General features: G+C 47.1%; 1 protein-coding gene across 3 annotated transcripts in view; it reads right to left on the bottom strand.

The window, feature by feature from the left end:
- The window catches only part of DTX2 (deltex E3 ubiquitin ligase 2), a 138,230-nt gene extending 126,803 nt beyond the window's left edge, over positions 1-11,427 (bottom strand). For 2 of the 3 annotated variants that reach the window (XM_073573990.1, XM_073574009.1), the window contains exons 1-2: positions 11,248-11,403; positions 5,567-5,967 (exon numbers count right to left, since the gene is read on the bottom strand). In XM_073573990.1, coding sequence (XP_073430091.1) covers positions 5,567-5,873 — 307 coding nt within the window. In that variant the 5' untranslated portion in view covers positions 5,874-5,967; positions 11,248-11,403. Of the gene's footprint in view, positions 1-5,566; positions 5,968-11,247 lie in introns of all 3 variants that reach the window. The other variant, XM_073573999.1, reaches the window with a different exon arrangement.
- Positions 11,428-16,739: the final 5,312 nt, after the last annotated feature.

The following is a 16,739-nucleotide window of genomic DNA, read 5'->3' as shown; positions in this document are numbered from 1 at the left end:
CCCATATGCTGCTCCATAGATTACGCCCCCATATGCTGCTCCATAGATTACGCCCCCATATGCTGCTCCATAGATTACGCCCCCATATGCTGCTCCATAGATTACGCCCCCATATGCTGCTCCATAGATTACGCCCCCATATGCTGCTCCATAGATTACGCCCCCATATGCTGCTCCATAGATTACGCCCCCATATGCTGCTCCATAGATTACGCCCCCATATGCTGCTCCATAGATTACGCCCCCATATGCTGCTCCATAGATTACGCCCCCATATGCTGCTCCATAGATTACGCCCCCATATGCTGCTCCATAGATTACGCCCCCATATGCTGCTCCATAGATTACGCCCCCATATGCTGCTCCATAGATTACGCCCCCATATGCTGCTCCATAGATTACGCCCCCATATGCTGCTCCATAGATTACGCCCCCATATGCTGCTCCATAGATTACGCCCCCATATGCTGCTCCATAGATTACCGCTGGCTCAGGACCTTGGCACTGGCGATATTTACCGATCCCCGCTCCATGGCTGCGCGCTGTTCTGTCCTCTCCTCCGCGACCTGTCTGTGACGCTCAGGCAGAGGGCGCGGCGCGCACTAACCACGTCACCGCGCCCTCTGACCTGAACATCACAGACAGAGGACACGGAGGAGGAGAGGACAGAGCAGCAAGCAGCCATGGACCAGGGACAGGTGAATATAGCTTATACTTACCCCCTCCTGGCGTGGTCTCTGTAGCCTCCCTGCTTCTCCCGGTGTCAGGTTCCTTCCTTCAGAGGTCACGTGGTACTGCTCATTAAAGTCATAAATATGCGCATATTCATGACTTTAATGAGTGGTACCATGTGACGCTGAAGATAGGAGCCTGAGACAAGGAGAAGCATGGGAGCTGCAGAGACCACGTCAGGAGGGGGTAAGTATGAACCGACACCCCCGCCGACCCCCTTGTATATGACTCGCGTATAAGCCGAGAGGGGTACTTTCAGCCCAAAAAAATGGGCTGAAAATCTCGGCATATACGAGAGTACTGTATATACGGTAATTGTAAGATGGTATAAATGTAACCACTCCTTAACATATTGTTTTAACTCCCTTCCAGCATGTTTTTTCTTTCAGCTCTGGAGTAGTGCTTCTAACATAAGGTCCCTGCCCCTTGTCTTATCAGTCTCAACTGTCTACCTTTTTTCGGAGCGATCTTGTGACCGCAACTTCTGACTGGCCGGAAGCCAGAAGTTACTTCAGAAGCTCTAAATACAAGTTTATGAGAGCCAGAACATGGCTCTCCAACTTGTATTGAGCTGTGACCTCCATCTCCATGAAATGCTGGTGTGATCCGACAGATCTAAGTAGCATGACGTAGAGGCAATGACCCCAATTCCAGAAATGTGTTACGTTTCGTCTGATTATAGTTTCAATAAAATTAGTCTTTTATATGCAGATCACTGGAAGACTAGTCTCATGCCATGTATTCCTCCAGCTCCTTGAAACCCAGCCCCCAACCACGATTGGCAGCTTTTTGCGTTTGCAAAGTGTACACAGGGGTCTAAGGCTGTGTTCACACACAGCGTTTTAGCGGTTTTTCCAATAAAACCACTAAAAATAAGCTTCCCATTCATTTCTATGTATTTTGCCCTTTTTGTGCATATTGATGCGTTTTTTACCACGAAAAAAACGCATCACGGTAAAAAACGCAGCATGTTCATTAATTTGGCGGATTTTTCCGTGTTTCTGGCTAGTTCTATGCGTTTTGAAACCTGATGGTGACAAACGGATGTGTGAAACAGGCCTAAGGAGGCTTATTCGCTGTGTAAAGCTCCTTTGGGAAATTTAATATGCAAATTGCCTCTTCAGAGAGAAAGAGGATTTGAACTCTATAGCGCCACCTGTTGGAAGTAGCGATCCTACAAGTCACAATCGACCCTTTAACGAGTCTTGCAATATGACTTAGGACTAAGAAAGCTGCCAATCAGTGGTGAGCAGGGTTTTACAGGTAAGTGACACACTGCTGGGATGAAGGAGGCTATGGAGCTTGGCTCTGTGCACTATGATGAGGTTTCTATGGATTGTATAGAAAAACTGAGGCACAGGTGAACACAGGCAGGAGTTACACAAGATCAATTGTATTATGCACCAAATCCCCAGCAGGCTATGGAGTATGTACCTTTTTTTTTTTTTTTAATTTGCTGACAAAATAGTTCAAATCGTTCCACCAGAGAGGTTCTGGTGTACCACAGCCACTTTCACCTCTTTAGAACGGAGCTCCCCATCTTGAAGGGAGGCTTGGGTGCCTGGGTAGGGGTCTCAGAGCTGTGTCACTACTTTTGATATGCTGAATGATGTGGAGGTGAGTGTCTGAGCTCAGATCCAATATGGCACCCATTTCTTGTGTGTGCTTTGTACCCTCTGCTAAGCGCTGGCTGTGTTCTACACATAGCAGAGGGGGCAATACAAGATCAGGAAGCTGGTGCCATCTTGGATTCTGAGCTTGAGGACACAACAGTACACACCATTCTGTTCAGTAACTCACAGGCAGAGGAAGAAGGACTGCTAGTAGAGAGACTGTTCTTCTGCTTTCAAGCCTTGGGGGTCACATGACATGGCAGGCCGGATTCAGCCCACGGGCCTTGAACCTGATGCATGTAATTTAAACTATATCACTTATTATAATGTATTTTAAATAACACTATGTAGCCGTTTGTCCACAGCTCTTGGATCTCAAGCAAGGAACAGTGGGCATGCTGAGACATTGAATTCCACACAAGTGATTGGGTGCAGCACAACTAATGTTAACAACTCACTTTTACTGATGCCTCAACAGGGCCTCTGTTGACCTTTAGTCTCCAGGGTAAAGGACAATAAACCCTATGTAGCCTCATTGTGTGCAATCACATTCTTTTCTGTGTTTTTTTTTTTTTAACTGAGGTTAGTAAGCAAACACCTTTATGGATTCCATTGTTGACTCTTTGTAGAGGGTCAGCCCTTTTTTGTTTTGATTGGCCCCCTGCTTGGATATTGCCATGGTTCAGAATTGGCTGATTTTAGACAAACACTCATTGTATTCTTCAGCTGTAATACAGTGATGTTAAAGAGGTAATCTAGTCTTTATAAAATGAATGGATCATCCTTAAGGGGGTTTTACACATAGTGATATCACTAGCAATATCGCTAAAGCATCACTGATTTGGTGACGCAGCAGCGATATCGCTATGTGTGATACTTACCTCCGACCGGCTCCCCTGCTGTCTGTCGCTGATCACGCAGCTCCATTTCTCGTCGGGGGCTTCCTGCTGGCGCCGACGAACGACGCGCGGACGGGAGGACGTCAGGATCGCTGCATGTGAAAGGTATGTAACGACCGCTGTATCGCTGCTGCATCGCTGTGAGATCTGCCTGTTTGGCAGCTCACTAGCGACCATTTAGCGATGCACCAGCGATCCTGACCGGGTCGTATCGATGTCGGGATCGCTGGTGCATCGCTAAATGTAAAGGGGCCTTAAGGATAAAGCCATCAATATTCGATCAGCAAGGTTATCTCCTCCATTCACTTCAACTAAAAAACGCAGTATCTTGAATGGCCACTAAATATGTACAGCGAGATCAAGTACAAACCTGATACAAACATTGAAAAGGCTGCATGACTTTTTTTTTTAGGACCTCACAAATTTTACAAATAAGTATTTGATTGGAGGTTTTTTATCCCCAAACTTTTGCAACATGCTTACTCAGCTGAGAGTACTGCATTTAGAGAGCCATGAAGAAAGGAGAACTTTCTTTACATTAGGGAGCATGACACCCGTTCTCAGAATTAGCCATGTTGGTCCTAATATTAGGACTCCACTGATCCAACATGTAGGTCATATTGCATGTTGTTGGTAAAACCCATATAAAAGTAGGAGCAATATGCAGATATTTTTGAATGAAACTTGTACGATTAGGGACATTTAAATTGTCTAACATTTAGGAAGAATAAATAATTGTATTTCTATAGCAACAACATATAAACATAGCACTTTACAATTGAGCCGGATCATGTACAGACAATAAAGACACACAAAGTAATAGACAGTTCAGCAATTACAGGAAAAGTGGAGTTCCTGCTTGCAAGCTTACAATCTATAAGGAAATAGTGGGGATACCACCACAGGTAAAAAGTGCTTGTCATATACGGCCCAGCCATCACTATAATAATAAATAGGGGCTATGATCTAAAGCTGCATGAGTCGGTCATCAGCCTGTATCTGTTTAGGTACAGTTACCAAGTGCTATTGGGTGCATGGTGGATATGGAGACAGATGAATAGGAAAGATCAGATTGAGGAAAATGTAAAAGGTGGAAACCAGGGAGCGTTAGCTTAGTAACATGAGGGATAAGCCTGTCTAAAGAGATGCATTTTTAAAACGCACACAAAAATGTGGGAAGTAGGTATTTATTGGATTTAATGATGTAATGCAAACTGGAGCAGCACGAGAGAAGTCTTAGAGACGGAAGTTGGAGGTTCGAATTATGGAGGATGATAGTCTTAGTACCAGCTGTGAGTGAATATGACAACGTTGTTCCTTACTTTATGTTTGCTCATATGCTTCTTAAGGCCAGTTTCACTCGTCAGTGTCTCCGGTACGTGTGGTGACCATTTTCTCAGGTACCGGAGACACTGACACACACGTAGACTCATTCAAATGAATGGGTCTGTGCACGTCAGCGTGTTTTCAAGGACCATGTGTCCGTGTGCAAAACACGCTGACATGTCCATTTTTGAGCGACAGCACGGATCACACAGACCCATGCAAGTCAATGGGTCCGTGTAAATACGTACCGCACAGATGGCGTCCGTGTGCGTTTTAAAAGTCATAGGGTTAACATTGAAACAAAATTGTTTCAATACACGGACAGCACATAGATCACACACGGAGGGTAAACACGGATACCACACGAATGTGATAAATTAACACACAGACATCTCCGGTACAGTTTTTTCCGGTACTGGAAATATCAGAACGTGTGAAACCGGCCTAATGTAGAGTTCAGGGGTACACTCCTTTTAGCTTATTTAGGCTACATTGCATCATAACAGATTTGCAGCGGGTAAATCCCATCAAAGTAATCATTCAAAATTTATGGTAAATTTCACTGTAATGGGTGAAGTCCATTACAAATCTAGACAAGTCTGCAAGATGTCAGGCTTAACACTGGGGCACTTAACAAGACTCTCAAAGAAAAAAAAATAGTATGTACACACACACCACTGAACCACCAACACAGCAGAAATCAGAGGACTGGAATAAAACTATTCTGCAATGAATCTACAGTGTCAGATTTGTCCAGGCATGTACTCTATATGCATGCAGATATGCTGGAACATACCTGTAATGTAAATGAATTTTCTAATGAGACTGCACCCTTAAATGTACTGTATCATGATTCAGATAGAAAGACAAAAAAATAAGACTGTGTCACAAATAAAAATTATTATTTATATTAAAAAAAATTCTGTCTCATTCAATAAGATGCTCAAAGAATTTAATTATAAAAAAAATAAAACAAAAAAATAATCACACACTTACCCGTGTCTTGACGAAACTGTGCAAGCATTGCGATATCAATGATATAAGGAGCCAGCGTTGGATCAGCTTGTCCAAGAGCAATACTACTGTTGTTCCCAAGAGCACGGGTATTTTTCTGCAGCTGGTATGACTGTATACATTGCTCGATATAGTTGCTCACTTTACTGCTGTATGGCCTCCATTTAGTAAATTCATCTTGCCATTCCCAAACAGCCACGGCATAAGACCCTGAATTCCACTGAATTGTCACTGTCGGAGATCCAGAAGGGCCGGCAGCTCCCCCACTTTGAGGTGGGCCCGCTGCCATTCTATGGTAGAGATGATTATTTTTTCAGACGAAAATCACTCTAAATGATCCTATCAGGACAAGTAGTAGTTTCTTCATGTACCATGTTTTCAACCTAAAATACAAAAATTAAAAGGTGTTAAATTAACAGTGGCACGTATCTGACTTTCCCCAAGCTGATATTGATGACCTATTCTGGGGATAGGGTATCAATATCAGAACCGCATGTCCAGTTGTATAGAGTAAATTAGGAGGCAGGTCAGTGAAGGATCAGTGACCTGTCATAAGCTCGTAAGGATGCATATGTACGCAGAGCACCACATGAAGACCCCCACAGACCTCCCCGGAGCACGAGAATCTCACTAACTGAAAACTACTAATACAGAATAAACAACCACCACAAGACGGATTTCAGCACCCCAGGTGTTATTTTAATCAGTATAACGGTGCCGACCTGACAGTGGCTGTACAGTGAGTTTTTCCAGTAAGATGGTGCTCCACCACATTATGGGTGTCAGGTCCAAACATTCCTACAAGGAAACTGACCCCCTTAAGTTGGAGTCACACATAGCAATCTCGCCAGCGAGATCGCTGCTGAGTCACAACTTTTGTGACAGAACAGTGATCTCACCAGCGAGATCGCTGTGTGTGACAGCGATCAGCGACGGGCCCCCCAGCCGGTGTCGCTGATCCCTGTAAGAAACCTCTGGACTTTTTTTTCGTCGCTGGTCTCCCGCTGGCCAGCACGCATCGCTACGTGTGACAGGCGGGAGACCAGCGATCAGCTGTAAAAAATAAAAAATATTGTTATTCTCACCTTCCGACGTCCCGCGCAGCCATCCCGCCTCTCTCCACGCTCCCGGTCCCAGTGATCCTTTGCACGAATGACCACGAGACGTCGCGCTCCCGCGAGACCGTGACATTTTCGCGGTCATTCGTGCAAAGGATCACTGGGACCAGGAGCGTGGAGAGAGGCGGGATGGCTGCACGAGACGTCGGAAGGTGAGAATAACAATATTTTTTATTTTAATTCTATTTTTTTACAGGGATGGCATCAGCGCTAATAAACACAGCGATGCCGCGCGCGCGGCGTCGCTGTGCTAATCGCTGGTGAAGCTGTCTGTGTGACAGCTCACCAGCGATCACATAGCGACTTACCAACGATCCTGACACGTTCATATCGTTGTCGGGATCGCTGGTAAGTCACTATGTGTGATTCCAGCTCTAGACTAGCATTTCTTCTGCGGTGTTGCTATGCGTGTGTCAAGAGTGGAGAAGAGGGTTGCATTGACAATCCAACACAATGGGCAGCACTTTGAACACATTTTATAAGTGGTCATAAACTTGTAAATAGTTGAATAATGTTATATTAAAACCAAGCACACCATTGTTTTTCTTGTGAAGTTCTCAATAAGTTTGATATGTCACATGACCCTCTTCCCACTGATAAAAATAAAGTTGGATCAAAAATGGCACTATCCTACTGAAAGGTTTGATTTAAACACATGTGAAAAAACTGTACTGGTGTCATCAGTATTTTTGATCAGTGTGTGATCAGTGTATGGTCCATGTGTCCATTTTTCTCATCAGATCGTCAATGTTTTTCATGGATGGATAAATGACAAAGCTTCTTCAATGCTTTGCCATGTTAAACAGGGTCAGCACACAGATGCCATTCGTGTACAAAACATGTTTTTCATGGTCTCATTGACTTGTATTGGTCTTTTTCATTTGTGATACTGGATATAAAACGAATTTGTCTCCACAGACAGACGATCAGTGAAACAGTGACATGTGAAGAGTACCATAAATTATAATGGGTATGTGTTGGATCCATGAAAAACACAGATACAACACAGACATCTGAATGCGGCCTAAACAGCAACATAGAGCAGCACAGTATGTGCGCCGGGCTTCTCAGATCTCTGCACTAGGAAATGGAATTTCATACTTCGGTATTCAGTATCTCCTTCCACATTGGGCCTCACAATGTAAGTTCGCCATTTGTCTTTGAAGTATGGAACAACACCCGTGCAAACATGGCCAGAGCGTACAAACTCCAAACAGATGTTGTGCTTTCAGTGCTGGTGTACAATAAAATTACATTGTGGTATCATGTTAGCCAGAAAAATCAATTAAGCCCAACAAGGAAAAAAGTATTGTAGAAGCAATACAACTATTGGCTCACCAGAAAAGTAATATTTGCAAGTTTTCAGAGCACAGAAGCTCCTTCATTTGTGCATGGGGTGGTGCCTCCTAATGACAGAGCAACATGATAAAATTAGGGTATGTCTCCACGTTCAGGAATTGCTGCACTTTGGACTCATCGGCTACCCACTCCTCCCAGTGCGCCACCCCCTGTTGTACGCACGGTAATTCCACATGTGTTCGTTGAACACTTGCGGAATCTCTGCATCCTATACATAGGGCGGTGATATTTATCTTGTGGAGACTGAGCGTCTCTGCAAGATAAATAGACATGCTGCGGTCTAGAAAGACGCGTCGCATGGCCGGTTACGCAGGGAAGCCGAAGGCGTCCCTGCACGCATAGTGGAGATGGGATTTCATAAAATCCCCTCCACTATGTTGTAACATCTGGACGTTGCGGATTGGACGCTGCTGCTGTACGCACCGTCCAATCCGCAGCAAATCCTGACCATGGAAACATACCCTTAAGATTTTTGTTAGAAAGGTAGAGTAGGTGAAAGTGATGGCTTAGTGACCTGAAAGAGAAAACCAAAGCGGATAACTTAAGGGACCCATAAAGAGTTAGCAAAAGCTCGAAAAAAATACACCATAACCTGCAGTAAGGGACTCAATGAAATGCTGCGTGCGCTCCACAGGTGCCATGCCGGATATACATAAACATCACTTCCTTTCCCATATGTATATCAACTCCCATCAAGAGCATTATGACCGACTGCTGGAACGTGCAACACGCTTCAGCTGATCACCGGACAGGATACGCTCCCAGAAGTGATGCGACCCACACCTTGGTGGAATGCAAATCGGGATACACCTATCACTGCATTCAGATGGTGCCGGAAATAGGATGGTGGAAAGTAAACCAAGCTCCACCAGGCATAGGTGCACGGATATGATGCAACCTACAGACTCCGGTGGAATGTAAACTGCACTCCACCGTTCATAGCACTGCCATGACGGCAGGAACATTATGGTGGAAAACAAACTGCGCTTCACAAACCTGACTAAAGGAAATATGACCTATATGGTAAAGCAGAACAATTAAGGAATAAAGGCATAGATCCATTTCAAATAACATCAGTAACAATAATCATGATGTAAATTTCTAAAATTTAAAGGGAAATGTATATGTGGGAAGGTGCCTGACCCAAAGACATAGGTAAGTTCTTACACCTTTTATGCCCCAAAAGTGGTGTGAAAGCTTTGAAAGGTCAAAAACAAATTGGAGCAACTCGGAGTTGTGCTAAAATTTTGTGACTTTTGGCTTTTTAATAAGTTTCTTGCAACTGCACCAAAATGGGTAGAGATGGTGCAGGACTGGGAGGCAGTGGGGGCGTGATGTCACAGCTCGTCTAATTCATGATGCGCTGCCGCGTTCCTGACACCGGCAGTCTCCCTTAAGTCCCTGACTATAGTCAGGTTTCTGTCGTGGTGCACGGAGGCGCATATCACTCGTCAAACGCTCCAGATTCAAGAAGTGGTGTGCACCCCTTCATGAATCAGGAGCATCTGACTCCAGAACGACTGCACATCAATACTGACCATAAAATCGCTGGTCTTGATGAATCGGGGCCATAGCTTTGTTGCAAATTTCCAAAACTGCAGCTAAAACGTTGAAGTTCTACTGCAAATTCAGCAAATAAAATGAACATATGAAGGCACACTTTGTAGTAAACTTAGTCCATTTTACTTTACTAAATCTCGTCTAAAGGGACTTGCGTATCAATACAACTCCTCAAATAACAGTCCTCATGAAGTAGCTAATTGAATCCTTGCTTACAATGTCCGCCAAAACTAAAGGGGAAGCATGCTTCATGGTGTGCCTGCAATGTATATTGACTGGTTGCAGTCTGACACAAATGCGAGTCTCATTGGCGTATATGAGCTTGCCGACTTCAGGTCAGGAGACCCACAGCCGGTCCAGACATTGCAGTCTGTCCTTGGACCGTGAAACAGATGCATGGACCGGCCCGATACCTGCTTATGTCGAGTCCCGCAAGCGCTATGTGCTGGCTAATAGAGCAAGGGTCTCAAGCAGTAGGGGGCCACATGAGCGAAAGGTTGTCATTTTAGACTAGGCCAACAAGTCTAGCAATGGGGGTTGTGTGATAGATACAGAAAAACAACTTATTCAAGAAACAGATCCATCCCATGATGGACACAAACAGCACCAGACAGTTGGGGACAGCACACAACTGCCAGTATGCTCCAACTGCTGTGTGCTGGCAATCTGAGGTATACAGCAGCCAGATACAGCAATCCGAGGCAATAGCCACACTCATACAGGTATAGGATTTCTGAGAAGCCTCAGTACTCTGGGACAGTCCCAATGTTCCCAGTACAAGCCAGGTGAGGAGCCCTATGTAGATCCCAGCATCACTGCGCCCTATAGCCCTACCCTATGTAGATCCCAGCATCACTGCGCCCTATAGCCCTACCCTATGGACATCCCAGCATCACTGCGCCCTATAGCCCTACCCTATGGACATCCCAGCATCACTGCGCCCTATAGCCCTACCCTATGGACATCCCAGCATCACTGCGCCCTATAGCCCTACCCTATGGACATCCCAGCATCACTGCGCCCTATAGCCCTACCCTATGGACATCCCAGCATCACTGCGCCCTATAGCCCTACCCTATGGACATCCCAGCATCACTGCGCCCTATAGCCCTACCCTATGGACATCCCAGCATCACTGCGCCCTATAGCCCTACCCTATGGACATCCCAGCATCACTGCGCCCTATAGCCCTACCCTATGGACATCCCAGCATCACTGCGCCCTATAGCCCTACCCTATGGACATCACTGCGCCCTATAGCCCTGCCCTATGGACATCCCAGCATCACTGCGCCCTACAGTCCTACCCTATGGACATCACAAGACAGCGGCAACACTGCGACTTTTAGCAGCAGGTGAAGCAACCTTGTGTCATGCGACCATTACTCCCCCTCACAGGATGACAGCAGGCATGTCACCACCTGAGGAGGAGTGCTGGGGAGAGGCAGCCGGTGACTCAGGCATCACACACCACCTACTAGCACAAGTGTACGGAGCACTCAGACAACACGAGCACTTCCGCGTACCCTGGCACCGGGCACAGGCCGGGCACTACGGAGCACTAATATGGCGCCTCGGGCACAGGCTCGCTAGCTGTGGGGGCAGAGACTGTCAGGAGAGCACAAACATGAGCTGCGACCCTCGGCTCCGGAACTGTCTACTCACTCGGTGCTCGGCCGTCTCTAGAATGGAGCTGCACCTGGTGGCGGTGACGTAGGAGTCACGTGTTAGCTGGCGGTCATGTGACGCCGCTGTGCTGTTTCCTTCCTATTCAGTGCGCAGCCTGAAGGGGGGAACTGGAACTTTTGGCGACCGGTCGTCACGGGGCCAACAGTGTCATTTGCTCCTTTTTCACACTTTAGTATTTTTTTAAGTCCTTTTTCTCCTTGACAACTTTTTGCCTCCTGTTTATGGCCAGATACCTGAATTGCGATTTTTGTTGTTTTTTTTTTTTTTAACTAATTTTATTCAACTTTTTTTTATCCTAAATATAATATATATATATATATATATATATATATATATATATATATATATATATATTTATAGCTGAAGAGCCCAGAATAGTTATAACAAATTATGATTATGCTGCACATAAAAACATTTTACATCAAATATTCGACACTACGAATTTGCAACACAAATTACCGTATAAGCCGAGATTTCAGCCCATTTTTTTAGGCTGAAAGTGCCCCTCTCGGCTTATACTCAAGTCATTGTCCTGGGGGTCGGCGGGGGAGGGGGAGCGCAGGAGTTGGCGGTTGTCAGATCATACTCACCCCTCATGGCGCGTCTCTGCAGTCCCTGCTTCTCAGATGGTCTCCGGTGCCGTAGATCTTCCTGTGTTCAGCGGTCACGTGGTACCGCTCATTAAAGTAATGAATATGTCTACGTCTTTCTCCTTCCTTTCCCTTCCCGTGCCAGCTGGCTCAGATCACTGAGGCAGCTGCAGCACTCCTTCCTCCATCCCTTCTTCCTGGGATCCTCACTCCTGTCTGAGTGACTTCCTACCCGACTGACCTTCTGTCAGACTGAACCTCTCATCCTATACTTTCCTACTTTTTATGCATCTTAACTCCACCCACCTCCCAGCACGTCCAGTGTTCCAATCAGGGAACCACCAAAGGTGCTCTGTTACTCTCTAAGCACTGAGCCGCAATGTGGTTGTGCAGAACTACCCTGTTGTGTGGGGTGCGAGTGTTGGAGTGTGGAAAGGAGTTCCCACCTTACCTGGACAGTGGGGCACTACACCTCAGGAAAAGGTGCAGTACCTTTGTACCTTTGTGGCGACTGAGCCTCAGGGGCGCCACATACCCCCCGTTAAACACAGCATGTCCGCAGGCTGCAAGGCAAACAAAGTTGACAGCACAGGAACATACAAATTTTACATTGCTGAATAAACATTTCTTAGACTATACTTCCCAATATGAGAGGGACTCATTCTTGAACGTTGCAAGCAGTTATTAATTAACTACCAAAAATTCTAAGTCAAAAAGTGCAATTTTTCATACGTTACATAATTCTAAGTGCTATTATCTGTGACTCACTATCACTTCAGTATTCTTCATCTTTCTTTCTCTAGTACACATTTCTTCTCTTTCTAGTGCACATTTTCTACTTTCTTTCAAGTGACACCCGTGATACTAGGTTCTCCATTTACATTTTCAACTTTTTATTCAAATCTCTCATCCCTGTATCAAAACATTTCTCATTCTATATAAAAGCTATCATAAAACACATTATCAAATACTTCACATTAAAACTTTCAACAATTATTCTTGTAAGTGCTGGACACCGCTCCCAGCCGGGATCTCTTGCAGTGTCCTTTGAGGTAGACATCATCTTCGCAAAGTGTCCTTCTGTAAAACCAAGAGAGGGCACCTAAAGAGGTGCAACTATTTACAAGTAAAAGTTTTTGGATCACTCCAAGTTCATGATCGCCAGTTCAATATGAAGGCTGCCAACAACACAGGGCAACTCTGGAAAAACAAAAACTAACCATGATGGTCAAAAATAAAACAAGAGGCACAACGGTGCAAATAAACCCTCCTGGGTCACGAGAGTTACTGATGTTGATCCCCTCCTGGGGTTCTGGAAGCTGATTAGGAACTGCTACCAGACGTGGTATCTTCATCTAGATTCTAATTTCTTGCTAAACGCATGTATTCTGCCTCCCACAGGGTGAGATAGGGACCGTTCGGGGCAATGGAAAGGGCCATCGAAACATCAATTGCCTGCGGTGATGGCGCATCCACTGACAGCACTGCTGCTGCTGTTGGCGATTCAGCCGGCGCCGTCACTAATTCCTCGGGATCTGATTCCTCAGTGTCCATTGGGACTTCAGTCAGTGGTACCGCAGTCAGGGATCGTCGGTGGAGGTCAACTGGGCCATTCCTATCCATGGGTTCCGCTCCCAAAGCTAGGGTCAACCCCGGGGTAGCAATCGTACCTGGCGTTTCCAGCCGCGGTTCCGGCTCCGGTACCTGGTGGTAGATAGCTGCAGCCGCAACTCCCGGAGTGACTGATGGGATGGACCGCAGTTGGATCCGTGCCGGGGCCAGGCCAGCCTCGGCCGGGGTCGTCGGTGGAGGTCAGTACAGCCGCGCCCGGTCCAGGCGGGGACGCTCTCCTGGGCCTCCATTCTACTCTAGCGTCCTCATATATCTACTCCGAACGGGGCTCACCCAATGACGGCATCGGGTGTGAGGTGGTGATGGCCGCTGCAGAAGGTGTATCAGTGGTCGCAGCCTCCGCAGGGGCAGCCTGGGAGCGAGTGGCCTCTCCTCCCCCTGTTCTTCTGACTTCTCTCTTTTCATCATAGCGTTCTGGCGTTCTTCTCCCCACCTCGGCCCCTTTCCCGCCACTGGCTTCTGCCCCTCCTTCCGGGGGCGGCATCTTCTTCCAGTGCCTCCATATCAAGCCAGTATATGAACCCCTCGGGGGGTAGGCCATGTTGCTGTCACATAGTAATTCAGGCAGGGGAGGCCCAAGACTCTTCGCGGTCTTTTCCTAGGACCTCCCATCTCTTCACGCCCTTCTTCTCCGCGCCAGCGACCATTTTTAATATTCATGTCACAGTCTATTAAATTGGGTCTTCTGCACATTTTCAAAAGTTCAAAGTCCAACAAATCTCAGGCACACAGAACCCGATGGCATCGGGTCTCGTCATCCTGTTCGTGACGTCAAGTTGGGTCGCCCTCCCAGGGCTGTGGGGTACTCGGTACCGGACCGGTGTCAGGGGAATGTGTCACAGCAGCAGTGACCCGGTCCGTGGCCCTAGGCGCCCAAAAATCAATGGGGGTTTGTAATGTAGTTTAAGTGGAACAGTTTGTGACGCCACCTGTGGTGTTCGGCAAGTGAGATGTTAGGCCAATGCTGCATGCGGATCCTCTGGGGCTGGTGGTGTGTTGCAGCATAGATGGTGTAGCTCCCCACAGGTGAAGCTGTAGCCCTAGGGCCGTGGAGTTGCAATGGATGAGGAGAGGCGCAGGCGGTGTAAAGGATGGTACCCAGATGTAGCGGTGCTGAACGGGTTGGCGCAAGAATGAATGGAGGACACCGGGACTTGTAGTTCCAAAGCTTTACTCATAGTCTGCGGTACACAAGGGTGCCTGCCTCCGGGCCGTGTCCTCTGGGTCAGAGACTCAGTCAACCTCCAGGCAAGATGGAACACTCTTCTCCCACACTCCGCCAACATGTACCTTTCTGAACGACTCCTCTATAGCGCTTTAAAGTGTGAAGATCTCCTAGTACTGAGTTACACTGGAGTTCCTCCTGACTGATGTTCCCAAGAACTCTACTTGTACGGCAGACAGCTGTAGCCTGCTTCGGGGACTCTCTTCTCCTGAGTCCCAGCTCTCTATCCAGTCGCTGTTGTGCCACAAGTCTTAGATGGGAGTAGTGCATTTACAGCCAACTACTCCACCGGTGTCTGCTGCAGAACCATAAGTGTCCATACAACCTCGGGGACCGGGCCCCTGCCTTGCACTGAGAACCTATAGGCAGGGTTCCTCTTCCAAACCACGTCCTCTCTGTTTTCCTTACTCCTTCGTTCTGTACTTGTCTTTCTCTCTCTTGTGGAAGCTTAGGTTTCAGTTCTACGTCTTTCTCCTTCCTTTCCCTTCCCGTGCCAGCTGGCTCAGATCACTGAGGCAGCTGCAGCACTCCTTCCTCCATCCCTTCTTCCAGGGATCCTCACTCCTGTCTGAGTGACTTCCTACCCGACTGACCTTCTGTCAGACTGACCTGTCATCCTACACTTTCCCACTCTTTTATGTATCTTAACTCCACCCACCTCCCAGCGCGTCCAGTGTTCCAAGCAGGGAACCACCAAAGGTGCTCTGCTACTCTCTAAACACTGAGCCGCAATGTGGTTGTGCAGAACTACCCTGTTGTATGGGGTGCGAGTGTTGGAGTGTGGAAAGGAGTTCCCACTTTACCTGGATGGTGGGGCGCTACACCTCAGGAAAAGGTGCAGTACCTCTGTGGCGACTGAGCCTCAGGGGTGCCACAGATACGTGAGATGGAGGAAAGATAATGAGTTCAGTTTTGTCTATGTTGAGTTTTAGGAAGCGAGAGGTGAAAAAGGAGGATATGGCTGATAGACACTCCGGGATTCTGGACAGCAGAGAGGTGACATCTGGGCCAGAGAGGTAGATCTGAGTGTCATCTGCATACAAGTGGTACTGGAAGCCATGGGACTATGAGTTGTCCTAGGCCAAGAGTATAGCTGGAAAAAAGTAGGAGCCCCAGGACAAAGCCTGGGGGGACTCCAACAGAGAGGGGGCGGGATGAGGAGGTAGTGTGGGAGTGGGAAACGCTGAATGTGCGGTCAGAAAGGTAAGAGGAAATCCAGGACAGGGCAAGGTCTTTGATGCCAAGGGAAGAAAGAGTCTGTAGCAGTAGGCAGTGGTCAACTGTGTCAAAGGCAGAGGACAGGTCAAGATGGAGGAGGATGGAGAACTGTCTGTTAGCTGTGGCCGTGAGTAAGTCATTAGCAATTTTGGTCAGGGCAGTTTCAGTGGAGTGATGGGGCGGGAGCCAGATTGCAGGATGTCAAGGAGTGAGTTAGATGAGAGGTGGGAGGAAACTTGAGCATGGACATGCTGTTCAAGGAGTTTGGAAGCAAACGGGAGCAGTGATATGGGGCGATAGCTGGGCATAGCAGTTGGGTCAAGGTTTGATTTTTTGAGGATGGTTGTTATGGTGGCATGTTTGAAGGCAGAGGGGAAGGTACCAGAAGTTAGGGATAGGTTGAAGAGATGGGTTAGGGCTGGAATGATCATGTTAGTGATGTTGGTGAGCAGGTGGGAAAGGATGGGGTCAAGTGCACAGGTGGTGAGGCGTGATATGGAAAGGAGATGAGTAAGCTCTCCTTCAGTGATGTTGGAGAAGGAGGTTATTAGGGAAGGGCTGAGGTCTGGTATGTGGAGTGGTTGGGGTGGTGGAACTGTATAGGTTTGCCTTGTTTGGTCGATCTTGTTTTTGAAGTAGGTGGCAAAGTCCTCAGCAGAGATGAGGGGAGTTGGAGGTGGCAGTGGTGGGCGGAGGAGAGAGTTGAATGTGCTGAACAGTTGTTTTGGGTTGTGGGATAATGAAGATACAAGGTTTGTGAAATAG

The sequence above is a fragment of the Dendrobates tinctorius genome, unplaced genomic scaffold (genome assembly GCF_039654945.1).
Source record: "Dendrobates tinctorius isolate UK_male_01 unplaced genomic scaffold, ASM3965494v1 ptg000007l, whole genome shotgun sequence".
Taxonomy (NCBI): Eukaryota; Metazoa; Chordata; class Amphibia; order Anura; family Dendrobatidae; genus Dendrobates; species Dendrobates tinctorius.
The sequence above is the reverse complement of the archived record's forward strand: the minus strand, read 5'-3'. Positions and strand labels throughout refer to the sequence as shown.